Here is an 18,851-nt window from a genome sequence, read left to right on the forward strand (position 1 = left end):
CATCTACAAGGCTCTAGGAGGTAAGAATTATATTTCCAGCTCAAATTAGGATTTAATGTCACTCAGGTATACATACTTTTTGCCTTTGCTGTTTGCCTTAACCGAACAAAATTGAGCCTCAGACAAACCTGACCACTTCCTTCTAGTCTCTGATGGGTCAAAGCAGATTTTCTGGAATTTTTCCTTGTGGGATTTTTTTTTTTCTGGTGAATTTTTATTTCACTGTCAATGTTCTCAAGAACAGACTCGGTGGCAATGGCAATATTTAGTGCTGGGGGTTGGGTCTGTTATTTCCTAGATGATAGAATTGGCCAGTAGGCTTCTAGTTCTTTTTACAAAATAAGCAAAGGTCTACTTTATCATCCATGCACCTAAAATTATACAGAAAGAGCACACCACTTGCTGGAGACAGACACGGTCATCGGTCCACTCATCAAAGTAGCAAACAACACAATCTAAACTCTAAGTAGTTAAATAAAAAATGACGTCCTTTATTCATCAAGCCCTGTTAAACACTGAAATGCATCCATCTTTCTTACATTACTTAGCAACGCCCTGTCTATTCTTTCGCCCCCTACTCCCCTAAATTAGTCTAATGAGTTCATCCTTAACTCCAGATTGTTTTTCTTTTCTTCATACTACTTACATTTTATTGTTTCATCAATATCAAAGCCGATCTAAAAGTTCTTTTCTCCTATGTGTGAAATGGACGTTAATGTGTGTCAGCACATGTTCAAGATGACATCAAAGGTAGGCCCCACACATTTCAAGACAAGGTTTGAGAATCTATGTATCTCCAAGGATCCAAAAGAGTATAACTCTGTCTCAGAAGCACACTCTTATCATGGGCATATTTCTTATTTCCACAGTTGTGATTTCGGATACGCACTTTCCTGCTTTCCTGAGGGTTCAATTTGATGGCCTCAGATTTAATTCCTGAATGTCAATTTCTATCTAGAACAAAAAGAATCGAGCAGACTAGGAAGCTGGATTGCTTCAAGAGGATCAGTGACAACAGAGTAAAGGATAAAAGTGAACCAAGATACACAACTTTGTACACGTTAGAAACATCCAATGTGCCACCAATACAATTTCCCTAAAACACAAAAAGTCCCAGAGACTCGAGCCATGCGCATCTGTCTTTGTAACACTCTACATTTGAATTCCCAACTATCTATTTTCCCCACATCCTGACATTCATTAAGACGTTTTCAGCCAGAATTTTTGGCAATATGCTTTTTTTTTTTTCAACTACAACAAGCCACACAAAAGTACTGCCATTAATGTCCAATGGTTGCATCAGGCCAGGCCTTTCTGAAATACATGTGATCTTTAAAAGATTCTCTGTCTTCCCTTCATGAGTCAGCAGTGCTCTGTCTTCACCAAAATCGCTTATTTCACGAGCTCAGATGTTCTCTTCATCCAACATTTTGTTGATGCCGTCGCAAAGTTTCTGTAAGTGAGGTTTAAATTTCCCAAAGGGATTATACAAGGCAGCCAAAAAATCACAATCTGAAAAGTGATCAAAGACGTGATTAACCCGTCCATGAGACTTGGCGGTGAGGTGGCGCTGGATGATGTCATGCAGCAGCTCCCGGCACTCGTTCAGCAGCCTGGACAGCACGTTGCGGTCGAAGGTGTACTCCACCTGGTGGAAGCTGACCACCGTCATGGCGAGCTGGTGGACCTTCTTCTTGAACTTCTCCATCAGCGCCAGCTCGTCTTGATTGAACTGATTGTTCCTGTGGAGAACGGCCAGCTTGATGACTGTCTTGATGAGGTTCTTGATGACCCTCTCCGCCTCCTTCTTGTTCTGGGTGTACTCCTTGGTCACCCGGTAGAGCTCATCCAGCACCTCGCTGCTGGTGTCATCGATCAGGGTGGTGGCGATGGATTTGGATACCATTTTACCCAGGATCTTCTTTTGCGCCTGGACGGCCAGGTTTTTGGAATTGAAGACATCTGTGGCCACTGTAAAACAAAATGAAAAAGGATGGAAGATTAGTAAATAGCAAGTAAAACAAAACAACAACACAAATCTCAAAGAATTAGGGAGCACTTTCCCCCATTCCTTCACTATTTACAGTTTGGCTCCCATTTACTGATATAAGTCTATGTTCAGAAAGAAAAAGACTCATTTCATTTCTTGTACATTTCTGCGCATTGGGTTCTCATTTGTGGAATTAATGGGTTGATGTGTAATTAAAATCCTTTATGCCTTCTGCTATGTAGTCAGTGATTTCTTTAGCAGTTAATATTTATAACATCCTTGAAAATATCTTCTAGGCACCAGCACACATGTAGCACACACTAACACACATATACATATGCATAGTCTTATAAGTAAAAATAGATCTAAAAATTAAATCTGTCTCGTGAAGTGGTAAACCATTTTATCCAGCTTAATTGTATAAAACCATTAAAAATTTTTAAGTCAACTCTATACCTATTTGCTAGGCATCTGCAAACCTAGGCATCTTAAAGAAACTCATTTGAGCCAGGGCGTTGGTGGCACACACCTTTAACCCCAGCCCTGTGAGTTCAAGGCTAGCCTGTTCTATGGAGTGAGATCCAGGAAAGCCACGTGGTTACATAGAAAAACACTGCGGGGGGGGGGGGAGAGAAGGAGGGAGAGACGAGGGAAAGAGGGACTGACAAACTCTTTTGAATGAAAGCAGCTTAAATAGCAAGGACATGATCCTGAGCAAGATGGCACATTTACTCCAGCAAACCCAAGGGAGAATCCTCTCATAAACCACTTACAGAAAGCTTAAGTGCCTAAGACATTGGCCATCGCTCTCTCAGCCATCCCACCCACTTTGAATTTCACTCCCCGATGTCAACTTTTGGAAGGTTATGCTCCAGAGAGAGCTCACTGTCAGCTGCTATTCCTGATCCACTGCTTCTTTTACGTTTTGAGGAAATAAACTTATTTCATGAGCCGATGTAACACGTTACATGCAAAGCATACTCTGGAAAAGCAGATCCCGGGAGCTGACATTTGGAGTGACTGTGACTTAATTTGGCAGATGTTTAATGCTTGAGAAGAGTTGCACAAATCACAGATTAATAACATATGAAACAGAATGCTGCTAGCTTAGGGCCCATAGAGAAAATGCTCTACAAACCAACTTTAGCTTTATTCTACTATGATTGCCCCTTCCATGTGCTGGGTGCAATCGGAAAGCTTGTCTATGATTCTGCCTTTTCTCCCTCTCATGGCTGAGGGCTCAGAACTGTGGTTCTCCAGGTATCCACCCCACCATAGGGTTCAGGGATCTCTCTCCTCTCTGCACTTGCCACAAAATGCACTCAGAGCAGTTGAAATATAACCATTTAGTTTAGATGCACACCTTAGGGCACTGGTGATGTAAAACGATTTCTAGTTTGGATAAAAGTTCGCATCATTAGGAAGCAAAACAGCAGAAGTAGCAAACCCAGGCTGGAAGGGCATATACGAGTAGCAACTGCCTCGGTGTGCAGGTTTCACGCTAGATGTAAGGCGGGGACACAGAGTTTACATTGCATCTGAAATCTGGATGCACGGCAGGTATATTATCTCCTGCAGGTTATTCCAGAACGGCTCCTACCGTGTAGAGCTCACCCAGGAACACACAACGTTGTGCATCTCCTGAAAGGGTGTCCTGGTGCAACCAGAAATGGCGCCCTCCCAGCCGTCATATGCCGTTACAGAAAGTGAAGTGAGAGCGCAGAGGAAGAACTGAAATACATTTGGAGAGGGAGGAAAGGAAAGTGAAAAGCTGCGAGAAAAGGCCGACTTCGGGGTCCAAGCTTTTCAACCATTTTTAGTATAATAGTAATCCATTCTTATTCCCGTCTCTTGAATGATTTCCAAGAGCGTTAATTCACACTGATGAAATTCTACACAAAGAGTTGGTACCCCAGCAGATAATACCGCCACATTATGGCCAAGGGCCTTCTTTTATGTTATATCTCCAGATACAGACCTTAAAGAAAAATCAATCTGGTTTTTACAGGAAGAGACACACAATCACTTTCAGATTCATAACACATAACTCAGATTTCAGCAACCTATTTTAGATGAAGGCTCGCTCTTCTGCTTTGAATCTTTTAGAGACTGGCATAGCCTACAAACATCCTATCTAGAACCTACAATCTCAGTACCCAGATCAACATACTTTCCGTTGGGAAATACTGAAACCAGAGTGGAGAGGGAGGGAGGGAAGGCGGTTCAGACTCCTAGGTGCTAATTTCTCAGGGCTGAACTTGCAGTTTTGCATCAAGCTACTTTCCTCATTAAATCTCAGCATTTCATTTCATTTCAAACATACCAGAGAAGTAAGAACTCTATGCCACAGCATTTTAGCTTCCTGCAAGCCAGCGGGGGGGGGGGGGGGGGGAGGGAGAAGTCAATCTCCTGCAGACTAAGCAAGGTCCTCCCCCTTTACTGTAAGCGAGGCAGAGCCCAGACGTGGAAGTTGATCTCTGGGGCTTTTCCTTTCCTCCCAGGACTTCCACATGACACTTGCATTTTAATCTTTATGTCAACCCAGTGTTCTCTTCTTCCTCTCCACTAGGAAGACTTCCATCCAGTGGTTTGATTTTTCAGCCTTAGAAACGGCCTCTTTTGAGCCAAGCAAGGTTGTGGCTGACAGCCACTTGCCAGGGATATGTGGTCTGGGATCATCAAGTGTGACTGTTTGCTTTCTTGGACATTAACTGCTGCTGGCCTCAGCTGCTGGGGATCACTGTCAGTTCCACATGCTGGCCCAGGTCTCTTAAAGGTTCGCTGCATCCCAGAGCTAATCCTGGACTCCTGTCTAGTCTCACCCCTATGTGATATCATCGCCATGGCTGCAGAGAGCAGCCATGTGCGAGTGACTCCCACAGTCCTGATTCAGTCTTGACTTCTTTTGCAGACTCGTTTAGCAAAAACATTTAAGGCTGTTTTCTTCTGAGATTTTGCAGACATCACAGATGTACCATGTCCCCAACTGAATCCTTGTCCCCCCCACCCCCATCCAGTATTTACCAGCTCAATTAATAGCATCTCTCCTGGCCAGAGACCTGGGAACCATCCACCGTCTCGTCCTCCCTTTCCTTAGTCTGGTACCAAGATTTTTCCATTTTTACCATTTATTTATTAGTTTCTAAAGTTTATTCAATTCCCTCCATCTCTACAGATATCATCTAGTTCAACTCCTTTCCAATGTCTTTTCACACTACAATCAGGGTACTTTGAAAATGTACATATAAAATGAGGTGCTTTTTTATTTTTCCACGACAGGTTTTTTTCTGTAGCTTTGGGGCCTCTCCTGGAACTAGCTCCTGTGGACCAGGCTGGCCTTGAACTCACAGAGATCTGCCTGCCTCTGCCTCCTGAGTGCTGGGATTAAAGGCATGCACCACCACCACCAGGCAAAAATGAGGTTCTGTTTAAGTTTTTTGCTAACCATCATACTTTCTAGTTCCTAAAAACCATTTTTTTTTTTTACCTAATTATTCACAGCTTTCCCTTTGGGCCCTGAGCTCTCCAAAAGCAGACTCCATCTGTCTACTTCTCTGTGCCATGCCCTGGGCTTGGGCAGGTACCAGTTTCTCCCATCTCTTTATCATGCTTAAATACTTCTCTAGGAAAACGTTTTGGCCTAAAAAATATATGAGTTTAAAATACATACTTGAGTGTTTCTGTTTGCTTATTTTACAACTTAGAGAAATCAGCACTTGTGGTAACTCACTAAATATGCGGGCTGTCACCCCACCCCCAGGGTAAGCATACTTCACAAAGTGATTTCTCACCACCAGCAATTAGGTTTTTTTAGAGAGCAAAGACTTATGTATACTAAGGGAATACATCAGATGACAACGACACAGATACTGTGAGTAGAAGCAGGGTGTAATATTTCTGACTTGAACCGCAGTGGAAGATTAGCTATCCTGGCCCAACTCTGCTTCTTGCTTAGTCTGTGTTTAAACAGGGGACAGAGAGATGAACCAACACATGTTCCTGGAAGCAACTGAGATGCACACAGATGTTCTCCAAGGAGACGGTGCTGAGAATATTGATCAATGGTTTACCAATGAAGATGAATTCATTTGCCTTGGGAAGAGACATAGAAACTGTTGGCAGGAGAGAAAAAAAAAAGTCTGTGTGAGGTCCTATTCCATTCCTAGTTTTGGGGGAAAAGACTGTTCTACAGAAAAGAATACATCTAACTTTACATCTGCTCACCTCCCCCTCCCTCTAGGACTTAACCAAACAGTCCACTTCAGCAATGTTTTCTGTAAAACAAACTAATATTTAGGGAATCCTGCTTTTACCATCAACAACCATAAAGTTGGAGATAAATATTGATGGTGAAAATATTCTGACCCATGTGTGCTCCGAGGAAAACAAAGATGAAAAGCCTTTTGATAATATCAATGAATGAAATTTTCTGAAAGCTGACAAAAATGCACCACAGTTGCTGATATGACACAATGAAGGACTCAAGTCACGTCACATATTTATCAAGTCACGTCACATGTTTATCAGCAAACACAATGGTTTTCACTCAGCAAGTGTTCTACACTTGGTATTTTTGAATGCTGACTACAGATACACATGTCATTCCAGATGTTTTACCTAGTTAAATTCAATCCAGTGGATCCAGAACCAGGAAGCACGGAAAAGAAAACCATTTGAAGAGCACATCTGGCCATTGTGTGGAATGAGTCAACGTTCTTTAAACAATGCCAAACCTTAGCTCTCTTATATTTGAATAATTCTAAATGTAAATGAACTTAGGCGGGAAAAAAAAAAGGGCAGCTTTGGGGATAAGAAAGTGGTCAGAACCAAGCCCAGCTTCCTCAGGAGATCAGTGAGCTAAGAGGTGACCTCCTTACCCTGGGATCTGGCAGTGGTCCAGGTGAGAATGATTGCTTATGTATCCTGACACCAGTCTCCGTACTGAAAACTCCGAAGTAGGAAATCAATAGTACAGAGAAGAAATGAAATTACAGGGAAAGCAGGGGAGGGGAGGGGAGGACAGGGGAGGACAGGGGAAGGGAGGAAGTGTCAGAGGAGGGGAGGGAGGAGCGGAGGAGGAAGGGACCGAAGGCACAAGTGGGGCAGGGGCTGGAGTGGGAAGGCTGTGGCCAGTAGGAGCTGTGTTATCTTTATGAAGTGTAAGGACAGCTGGCCCTGAAAAGATCAGAAGTAACAGCATAGCTGGAGAGAAGACAAGTGCCAGACACCTTAGCACGAACTGTATTTATGTCCTAAGAAGGCAGCGGCCATCCCAGAGATTGGTATCTTGGGAGAACTGATATACCTTGGATCCTTAGCTTGACCTTCAATTGCACAGTGGCATGCGTATATTCTCATGATCTCAAGTGGCTAAGAACCAGCAACATACACCACTCCTGCTTATGGGGGCGGAGGGTGAATAAAATTTTCCCAGTGTAGTTACAGTGAGTCTTGGTATTCTTGTCTGCGTTTCTTTGGATTGAACTTTGGGTACAGTGTTAACAGGTTGCCTTGTTGCCTCATTAACTCAGGTAAGACAGATCTTCAAAACATCCAATTTGTATTCATTAGAGAGTCATGAAATTATCTTAAAATTATACCTCCCAACACATATTGGAATTTTAGCAAAAATATTTAAAGTTGGAAGGCTGCAGTAGAATCGTAGGGGTAGAGTGGTCCCTGCTGGTAGCATTTCTTCCCAGCACCCTGGAAAAGCAGTTTGACTAATCAGCCCAAACACTCTGCAACCAAGGAGTGGCGGAGCTACTGCACTGCTCAGGCTATTGCTGGGACCAGGTTTCCTCATCTGTAAGCTGAGACTGTTTATTGATTCAACCTCTCGGAGTTGTTTTACAAGTCAATAAATGGGACTGCATGGACCTGCCACAGTGCCTACCACAGAGACTCCTCTGAAGACTGGGAGGAGAACACAACGCATTAGCTTCATATATATCTCAGTACTCTAGTGATGACTTGCATTTGGTCAAGATCAGTCAGCTCCTTCTGTCAGCACTATGAAACTGAGAAATGCAAGGCACCAGGCGGTCACGTGGAAACAGAGGCCCCCTGTAGTGTACCTAATACCAACTTAGGTTTTCTTCCCCATGATCCCACTGAAACACATGCAAACCTTTTGGAAAGAGAATTTCAATTCCTGAAGGATTTCAATTTCCCTTAGCAACAGATTCAACTGTAGGGAGGTAGTAGGACGGTCTTTTGTCTGAGGAAACTGGTCCTCCGAGAACAGAAAGAACGCCCACCCCACGGGGACAAGAAGAGACACAGTCGCAACACGCGTGGTATGCAAAGCTGTGTGACAGAGGCACCTCGAGAAGGAAACGAAACAAAGCAGTAAAAGCCACACTGAGGCATCACCATCCCAGGCCTAGCCTTCCACAGCCTCACGGAGACTCAGACATGGGGCACAGGAAGCCAGTGTGGCAAAACAAAGGCCCAAGGGGGAGAGAGTCGGGCTGGAAGTCTGGGTGCAAGTTAGTGTCTTTGGAATTCAGTTTCCTCATCAGCTGAGTTGCTGGTGTGGGGAAGAGGTTTCCTGGTGGTGTGGACAGAGTGAGATCTAGTAAGTCACAGATATTAAAGCAGCCATCGGTGTGCTATGCTCCTGAGGGGCCTCCACATGAACTCTGGCTTCAGCCACCCTCCCTGGTGTGACGACAAACCTCAGAAGTAGAGACTGCTTAAACAGAGGACCCAATTCTAGTACAAGCGCCCTTCATCTCTTACAGCTGATAATGTGTGGACAAGACAAAAATAAGCCCTGACGATGACATGAAGAAGGTTTTCCCTGTATGACCACAGGCTGTTTCAGTGACATTGAACCTGTTCAACATGATTTTGAGGTTAACTGCGTGTCCTTTGTTCCTATGCCGTATTTTGTGGTGATTTTGAACATCTAAAGCCAGGGAGACAGGTCAATGGGTAAAGCTAGAAGATCTGCATTGGATTCCCAGAACCCACGTAAAAAAGCCAGGTGTGGTGGCAATTGCCCCTGCAATCCCAGCACCAGAGAAAAGGAGGCAAATGGGTTCAGGGCTTCCTACCCAGTTAGAAGAGTGTGCTTGGCAAGCTCTAGACTAATGGCAGATCCTGTCGCAAGTGAGGTAGATAGCATCCCTGACAATGGCACCTCAGGATGACCTCTGGACTCGACACAGGTACACATATGTGCATGTGCAGCTACACAAACATCTGCAGCCATTTGGACATGATTATGCACACACATGCAGCCACATGCACACGATTATGCACACACATGCAGCTGCTTGCATGATTATGCACACACATGCAGCTGCTTGCATGATTATGCATACACATGCAGCCACTTGCACACAATTATGCACACACACACACACACACACACACACACAAAGACAAAGCCATCTGCTTCAGTCTTTTCATGCCCTATTATTAGACTCACTTCTGCCTCTTCCCAGTGTTCTCTAAAGATCATTCCACCTCTTTATTGCCTCCTTGGTGGAATAAACTATGACAAGACATCCCTATTGCCTCCAGAAATGTTTAGATGAAGCAGTATGGTTGGATCTCAAAGAATGTCAGTTTCATAAATGTTAAGACAAAAGTTAGAGAAACAAATATATTTTATGGCTGCCCAAAGTCAGGGCAAGACATATATAGCCATGAGTACCCATTAAATTATTCAAGGTAATAATGGCAGTAAAGATACAAACAATAGACAATAATAACAGTAGTCACCATGAAAAAATAGCTTGGTTAGTTCTTTAAGAATTTCAGACAATGTATTTTAATCATATTTGCCCCACAATTCTTCCCCTTAGCACCCAAATTCATGGCCTCTTTTTTGTTATAATCCCTTACTCCAGTTTTTGCTGTCCTTATACCTCAGTGTGGGGCCATCCACGGGTGCATGGCTGACAACCAGAAGCCACATCTTGACTCTTCTTCCCACAGAAGCTATACACGCCACAGTTCTTCAGCAAAGGGCAGGGGCTCATGAGTCCCTTCCCCTCCACACTAGAATGCTAACTGGGCAGCCAATGTTTTAAAGAATCCTTACTGTACTATCCAGGAACCTGCATTATCTCACTGAAGTTTCATACCAAGCCTAGAAGGAAGACTAGTACTGCCAAGATGTTCAGGTTAGGTCTCTGAGGTGCAGAAAAAAAATGAGATAATTTCTTATATATTTTTTATTTTATTTTATTTTATTTATTTATTTATTTAGGTTTTTCAAGACAGGGTTTCTCTGTGGCTTTGGAGCCTGTCCTGGAACTAGCTCTGTAGACCAGGCTGGTCTCGAACTCACAGAGATCCACCTGCCTCTGCCTCCCGAGTGCTGGGATTAAAGGCGTGCGCCACCATCACCCGGCCTCTTATATATTTTAATTTTATTGTTTTCATTAACCCAGCTTATTCCAGATCCTTCTCACCTCCCTATCTACCTAACTTCATGCTATCCTTCTTTCTTTAAAAAAAAAAAAGACAAAAACAAAAAAGTCAACACACACACACACACACACACACTTAAAAAGACATGGAGTTCCTTTTGCAGTGGTCAACTATTCCTGGCCACAAGACCCATCCTGGTTGCTACCTTTATCAAGGCTCAGGGATGGATGCGGAAGAGGATGCAGACAGACTGTAAGAGCCAGAGCTGACGATGACTCCAGGGAAACAGTGTCTCCCAGACATAGCAGGACTGATACGCATGTGAACCCACAGAGCCTGACAGCATGCACACGACGGCACAGGTCCAAACCAGACAAAATCCCAGTGTTAACAAGGGTAAGTGGACACAAAGTCACTGACCAAGAAGCTGCTGCAACGGAAACCTGCTGGGAAAGGGAAAATTAGTTCTCTCCAATGGGGTCTCACTGAAATTGAGCTACTGTCAAAAAGCCACACAGTCAGTGGGTGGGAGAGATGAATTTGAATGCATACATGTCCAGTGCTAAGCTCTTCTCTGAAAGTCTCATGGATGCATGAGTTTTAGAAATAAAGTTTCAGCCAGTCTGTGGTAGTGCACGCCTTTAGTCCCAGCACTCAGGAGGCAGAGGTAAGCAGATCACTGTGAGTTTGAGGCCAGCCACGTCGACAGAGTGAGTACCAGGACATCCAGGGCTACATGGAGAAACCCTGTTTTGAAAAAGGAGGAGGAGGAGGAAGAAAAGACAGAGGAGGAGGAAGAGGAAGAAAAGGAGGAGGAGAAGAAGAAAAGAAAGAAAAAAATCTAAGGGTATCTTTCTAAGGAAGGGAATTTAAAGAAAGAGAAAAGGATCTAAGGATGTCTCTCTACGGGAAGGGAATTTAAGGAAAAGGAGTAGTTCCAGCCAGCTGAACCTGAAGAGCTTGTGTTCTCAGGATGCACCTGCTTAGCTTTGAGATGTCAGGGTGTTTAATCTAAAAACAAAGAAGTGCTTGCACTGTTCAAGAACAAGAATGTCACCAAATCAAGTGCAAAGTGTCTCAGCTTTGCCCCCACTCGCTGCACGCTCTGATCTCGACCCTTGCTTCCAAGAGGCAACAACTGTTGTGAGATTTCTGGCATCTTTTCAGAGCTCTGCATAGCTCTGCCCCTGCACAGATAAGCAAATGTATGAATAGATCCTGAGCTATGTGAGGGAGCCTTAAAGCTCCTCCACCTCCGTGCTATGAATCTCAGATAGGGTTTCACTCTGTAACAGCTCCGGCTGGCCCGATACTCATGATCCTCCTAAGTGCCAGGATGACAAGTGTGCCACACCACACCTAGACTGAGGCTAGCGGTTCTTAAGAGCTGTGATTTCTGAGTGATGAAAGGGACACATGACAACGTGTAGGTGTTCTCAGTTCTACGCGGAACTGATATAAAGTGGCGACGTGCTGAGGAACAAGGCCACACCCCTGTCGCTGCGCACTTCACAGCCGTCGTCAGGGGCCCTTCGGAGTGTTGGGCGGAAGCAAGGCTGTCTTCTTGAAATGTGTGGAAGGCAGACCATGCACCGTGATTAAGATTATCATACAATTTGCCATCCACACGAAATACCTTAGAACAGGGTGCTCTTGGTGATTGCACCACGACAACAGATCTGTGAACACCTCAGATAAATGCAAGTGGTTTTCCTACGAGAATAAGGAAGGAGCAAAACTAAGGAGTTACTCAAATATTTATAAGAATTTCCTTAAGAATCCCGTAAACATATTGACCAGGTTTTCTTCCAAACTTCATTATAAATAAAAATACTAGTTTTTAATTTAATTTTTAAAAATTTTCTTTTACCATTTCTTTTGAGACAGTGTTTTTCTGTGTAACAGTCTTGGCTGTCCTAGAACTCACTTTGTGGACCAGGCTGGTCTTGAACTCACGGAGATCCACCTGCCTCTGCTGGGATTAAAGGTGTGCAGCACCACCACCCAATTTAGTTTTGTTTGTTTGTTTGTTTTTAAGATGTGAAGAGGAATCATATTAATGGTGTGGGAAGAAGTCTCTCTAGTCAAATAGTATCTATGCAGTTAAAAAAAAGGATTATTAAATTTTGCTTAATTAAGTTTTCTAAAAAACATTTCATACAGGACCCAAGGCTAAAATCAATTAAGATAATCGATTCCATCTTTTATGTTTTTTATCTGACAAACTGATGAAGGTTCTTAGTGTTGCTTTGGAATGGACTCATTCAGCACAGCTCACAGCAAGCAGGGGTGGGCCAAGCGGTCATGGTTGGGCTGTGGAGCGAAGCTGGGCAATACAGTGATGCAGGCATAGCTCCTGGAATCAGGCAGCCTGTGTCAGAAGCTGCATCATCCCCTAGGGTCCCTAGAGACTGGACCACATCACCTACTTCCTCTGTGCCTCAGTTTCTTGATCTGCAAAAGGAGTTTAAATAAAAATAATCCATATGAAGGTCTTAGACTAGCATTTGTTGTCGGGTAATCAGGTGGATTTGTGCATTTATCATCATTTTAACTGCTAGCTCATCATTACAGTGAAGTCTGGTACAGAATGCCTCGGGTTCACGTGAAGGAAGAAGAAAGAAGATTAGATGTAACTCATACATACCATTCAACAAAAAACTTCTATTGCGTGTTTCTAATGTGCCAGAAGCTGTGGCTTCAAAGATAAATAACACTCTCTCTTTTCTCCAGGCATCCAGACTAACAGAGGGGAGGGGGATGTTGGGAACAGGTGGGATGCACCACAGAAAGTCCATAGGAACATTGTGAAAAAAAGCAAAAGCAGTGAAGATAGTAAATGTTAATGTTTGAATGAGATGATGGGGGAGGGGGGATTAGAGTGAAGGTTTCTCAAAGGGGGGCTTTGCCTCAAAAGAAAAGCAATTCCTGTCTTAGAGAAATAAGCAACCATATTCCAGAGCGAACACAGAGACTTCCTGCTTGCTTGTGAGGCATTACAAATTCTGTTCATTAGCATCTCTAAAAAATAAAAGTCAGCTGGGCAGTGGTCGTAGCAGCGGTGGTGCACGTCTTTAATCCCAGCACTCGAGAGGCAGAGGCAAGTGGATCTCTGAGTTCAAGGCCAGCCTGGTCTACAGAGTGAGTTTTAGGACAAGCTCCAAAAAGCTATAGAAAAACCCTGTCTTCAAAAACCAAAAAAACCAACCAAACAAACAAACAAAAAACCAGAAGACAAAGAATGGATTTTAGGGGGAAGATGGAAACATCAAACATGTAAGTTGTGTATAAGTTGTCAGGGCTGTGGAAGTGTTTGCTATTAGGTTTCTCAGTTCTCAGTGTTTGGCAGGGAAAGGAGACAGAACCAGGCATCCAGTGCAGAACTCTGTGTCTCGGGCCACTCGTACCAGAAGGGCATGGAAGTGGCTTGGTAATTACAACGACAAGTGCATCAGAGTTTCTAACTCTTCTATCAAAAGTTGTATTTGGGAGGCACTGAGTGACCATGACGTATAATAGAGGTTCTACCCTGCTCTGGGGTATGCTCCTAGAACACTGGACTTAAAATCCCAAGTAGATATGTGTTGGCCACAGAATGACATTGAAATCAGACTCAATGGATAACATTCTCTTTCAAAATTATATGAAAATCGAGATGTTGACTTGTGAATGGAATTCACAGAAAATATTTTCAAGAGAGAGCCTGTGAGGGTTTTGAGAATGCTGCTAGAAGTGTAAGAAAGCAAGCCTTTTCTAGATGATACCACAAAGCACAGCTGGAACAGGGCCTACCTCCTACACACAGCATTGAAAGGAAAGGAAAATACCTTCCAATCACTTGTGCAAAATTGACTATAGCGAGTGATTCTTTTATTTTCAAATTAAGTAAATCTTTATTTATCATGTTGAGCTTGGAAATGCTAGTAGTTCTTACAGATGTTCCAGCTGCACTTGATTTACTTATATTTATTTAAGCATATAGCGCTTTCCCACTGTTGAGTCAATGCTGTCTTCTATCAGAAAGTGGTGAAAACCCCTCTAAATAGATCTGCGATTTCTACACTTTTCTAAGTCAAGCCCTACAACCTGCCAGCAGCCCTGGCCCCGATGAATATTTATATTCATGTGACGTTTAGAAAAACAACAGCAAGTTCTAAATCCAGCACGCGAGAGTGACGTTTAGTACTGAGCCGGCTCTCAGATTGGTATCAATCAGCAGTTAATGCACACTTCCTGGTCTAACCAGGTTGCCCCTGGTCTAATAATAAAGACAACCGAACAATATAATTTTGGTGACCACTCTATAGTTAACAAAATACTTTAAAGCACTTTCACACTCATTTCTGATTTGGACTATAATTTACCACCCCCACCACCCCGGGAGCCAGAGGAGTGAACCATAGCTCAGAAGCCGAGGGTGCATAAGCAGAGACAGGCGAGGAACATTACTTCCTAGTTGCTCTGTAACTGTATGCTGCAAATTAAGGCAACGTTTATTGTTTATTAATTTCCCATCAGATACTACATACTGCTAAGCCAGCCACATTCCACTCCTTGGAGCTTGTATCTTCCTTTACCCAAAATAAGAAGCAAAGGTCTTACACATCAGAGGATAGAAAACTAAAGAAAAAATCATGTCTGTCTACCTTTACCCTGGCCCTCCATCCCTGCCACTAAAGAGCTTTTTCATTCTGTAAACCTCAGTTAAAAAAACCACCTCTTCCAAGAAACCTTCCCAGATCCAACGGCCAGAATAAATCTTTCCTTCTAACCTGCTCTGTGCTTGATAAGGAAGTTCAATTTCTATTTGATCGTAACTGCTTATAATCCTTGACAAGTAAGGCGTCAAATCTTTCATCTCTATATTCTTCACGGTGCTTAACATATGCCCTCGAGCTAGCACAGAATGAACCGAGTTCCAACTCTCTAATCTACCTTGCTGGACCCCACGGGGATCCTTCACAACTCCTAAAGACATGTCAGAAAATCAAATTAGTTCTTTACATCTAGAGTTTAACAATGGAAATGATTTGTACTCTATGGCTAAGAACATAACCCTATAAATAGGATATAGACACCATCTTTCTTTAGTGGTACTGGTGATCAAACCCAGGGCCACATTGTGGTGGGCAATCCCTTATGTTTTAAAGGAGCAAAATATATTCAAAAACAAAACAAAACAAAAACAAAACTGATGCATTTTCTATTTTTCTATTTTTAAACCATTGCTTTTCTCTCCATCCTCAGTCAAACTAAATAACTATCTATCTAATCTTTGCAGCAAATGTTGTAGAATCTTTCATACAAATATCTCAAATCCATCTGTTTGAGTATTTTAGGAGCAGCATCCTGTTGGCTTTACTCTGGGCATCTCCTACATATGCCTCTTGGCACAACCTCCCAACATTCTGTCCGCAACCTTTCCCCAGTCATTATATTAACTTGTCAGTCAAGTGTCTTACAGCCATATCGACATCCTGTGGGCAGATCCTGATGAGGGCAAGTGAATGGTGACATATAGGCCTTTGAGTAAACTACTTAACTCAGATATCAAGGCATTCATGTTCTAGGGGGTCTGATAAACGCAAGTCCCTTCCCTGGAGACTCTCCGTCCGCAGCACAGTTCCTGACTCTGGGTGCTTCCAAAGAAACATCTGAGTCCTTGGAGTTGTTCTTTCCCCGTTGTCTGTTGTCTGTCTGCCTCTAGTTCAGGGGCTCAGGAAGCACTGTAGAGTCTACAGCCTCGACTCCCCAGATTCGGGTAAAACACAGAGTTGTATTGCTCTTAGGGTTAGTGTTAGAAAATGGGGACAGTTGAACCTCAAAATCTTTGTTCCCGAACATCTTTGAACAATCATTAAGATCCGTGCATAAGATGTCATGTTCCCACATGACAATGGTGCTCCTGAGCTACGTTGTGACCCCTCTCTTTTGAAGGAGCATGCCTAGAGTTTTGAGTGGGTGACCTCTAACCTGTACCATATAAATGTCACTAGACTTTCAAGGGACTTTTGGAGCTCCTACTGAATAGTCTGGAATTAAAACTCCTGCCGAGAAGCTCTTTCTCTGATCTGGTCCCTACATGATTATAGGTTTTTAGGGAGGTTGGACTGTTAAAAGTCAGCATGAAGGTCCTGTAAGAAGAAAATGCCTCCTGATCAAGAGAACAGACTCTCTGGCTTGGGTGCAGACATCACGTCCCAATGTGGCCAGGTCAATCTCCTGTCCAAGGACCCACCCCCAGAAAGATGGGTTCACTTGGAAACATGCAAATGAAACAGAGGGAATAATTTACTCTTTGAACTAAGGCCCTAATGCAGGTTCATTGAGCCAATTATTGCTGAGCAAGGACTTCCTCCCTACTGCAGTTTCTTACTCTGAGACAGAAAAGGAGAGCATATATGTTGATGAGTTTGAAAAAGCGTTTCAAAAAATAAAAAGAGGAGGGATTTATAAAAAAAACATTAAATATGAGTCTTTTCAGTCAAATACTCTAAAATTTTGTTTAGGACAAGAAATAAAAAATTTTTTTAAGCCCCACCTTATAACAGTTTTATGCCAATGTTTTAATCCTCCCCATCCAGTAAAATCTTTGTTTACTTGAAGGTACACACACACACACACACACACACACACACACACACGCACACACATACACACACACATACACACACACACACACACACACACACACACACACACACACACATCGTCCAGCCCAGCAATGTACTCATACATTAGTGTGGTAGTTTGAATAAAAATGGCCCTGTAGGCTCATATATTTGAGTGACCATCTGAAAGGATTAGAAGAATCAGTAGTGGCCTTGGTGGAGGAAGTTTATTACTGGGGGTGGTGGGCTTCGAGGTTTCAAAAGCCCATGCCGTAGGCTCTCTCCCAGCCTATGAATCAGAATGTAGCTTCCAGCTACTGCTCCAGCAAGTGCCTGCATGCCACCATGCCCTCTGCCATAGCAATAATGGACTAACCCTCCGAAGCTGTAAGCAAGCCCCCAATTAAATCCTTTCTTTCATAAGAGTTGCCTTGGTCATGGTGCCTCTTCACAGCAACAGCAAAGTACCTAAGACAGTCCCAGGCTTCTGCTATATTTGGTGCCTTATCTCATTTCTATACAATGTGTCAACTGGGTCACAGAGAGGAGGTAAATTTGCCAAGTTCATAAAGATCTCAGGAGAAAGTTGAACTAATTGTCACTGTATCATTGTGAAACCCCAAACAATAAATAAACTTAGAGGTTGGGAGGAAGCCCTCACTCCACTCATTTCTCATAGCACAGATTTTTTGTTTTAACTGAGTGTCTATTATGTGCTAGGTAGAACACATGCACACAGTAAGTTTGGATTCTAAAGGAAGACCCATGACAGAAACAAACAGGTAAGTGCCAAGTAGGGCCAGGGGCCATATGAAAAACAAGTGTATAAATGAGAGAACATGTTCTTCCATCCAGGGTGGTCAGGGAAGGCCTTTCTGAAAAGGTCACATTTGAAAAGAGACGTGAAGAAAGCACAGGAAGTAACCTTGGCCTGGTGCAGCCCCCAAGCTTTCCCCACAAACTGTCTTGACTGTCCTGCCTAGCTCTTACTGGAGTAGGCATTGGTGGCTTTGCTTCCATTGTAACCTGGAGTAGAATCCTTGTGACTGGTTATACTTTATTACGTATTCCTTGCTATAATAAATTTTCAGTTAATCTCTAGCATGTAGTGCCTAGATTTGTGGGGAGGAGGCAGGAGGATGGGGAGGAGTAGGGCATGGATACTGTTTCCATGAAACACAACCAAAATAAGCAACTACAGATGATGTATTTTACTATCTGTTACACAGCTACCTCAACGACGCTTATACAAGCGATGCATATTTCACTGTCATCTTCTGGGAAAAAAATATTCTCCTCATTTAATCATTAAAGACAGGAATAAAAAACAAGCCTTCTATCGATAGCCTTGGAACTGGTAGGGAATACCTATATCTGAAGAGATAATATAACTCTGTTTTTAGAGTACATTTTTTCAAACTATAAAAAAGCATTTTCTTTACAATCATTGACAAGAAACTGGAAAATGAGGGTCGGGGCAAAATGACTCAGTTATTAAAGTGCTTGCTGTACAAGCTGGTATAGTTCCAATGTAATTATCTTTGTGCTGGGGAAGTGGGGACAGGAGGAGCCCCGGGACCTGCTGGACAGCCAGCCTTGCCTATTCAGAGAGCATCAAGATAGAGACCCCCACCTCAAAAACACAAGGTGGATGGCTCCTGAGGCTGACACTGACTTCCACACACACATGCACACAGACACCCATACACATTTACCCCATACCTATGTACACCTACACAAACATCGCACACATATACCTAGAAGAAAGCATGAATTTACCTAAATTCGTTGAAAAAGAAAGAACAAACTGGATCTATTTTATTTTTTCCCCTTTATTGAAACTGGCTGGCTTAAAATTATAT

At 43.1% G+C, this 18,851-nt stretch overlaps 1 protein-coding gene across 2 annotated transcripts in view; it reads right to left on the reverse strand.

Moving 5' to 3' along the window:
• Positions 1 to 473: 473 nt before the first annotated feature.
• The window catches only part of Tnfaip8 (TNF alpha induced protein 8), a 111,882-nt gene continuing 93,504 nt past the window's right edge, over positions 474 to 18,851 (reverse strand). For both annotated transcript variants that reach the window (XM_041660065.1, XM_041660064.1), the window contains one exon: positions 474 to 1,971. In XM_041660065.1, coding sequence (XP_041515999.1) covers positions 1,406 to 1,971 — 566 coding nt within the window. In that variant the 3' untranslated portion in view covers positions 474 to 1,405. The remainder of the gene's footprint in view (positions 1,972 to 18,851) is intronic.

This window comes from Microtus oregoni, unplaced genomic scaffold (assembly GCF_018167655.1).
Source record: "Microtus oregoni isolate MIOR12 unplaced genomic scaffold, Mior012 000011F_ref0000422, whole genome shotgun sequence".
Taxonomy (NCBI): Eukaryota; Metazoa; Chordata; class Mammalia; order Rodentia; family Cricetidae; genus Microtus; species Microtus oregoni.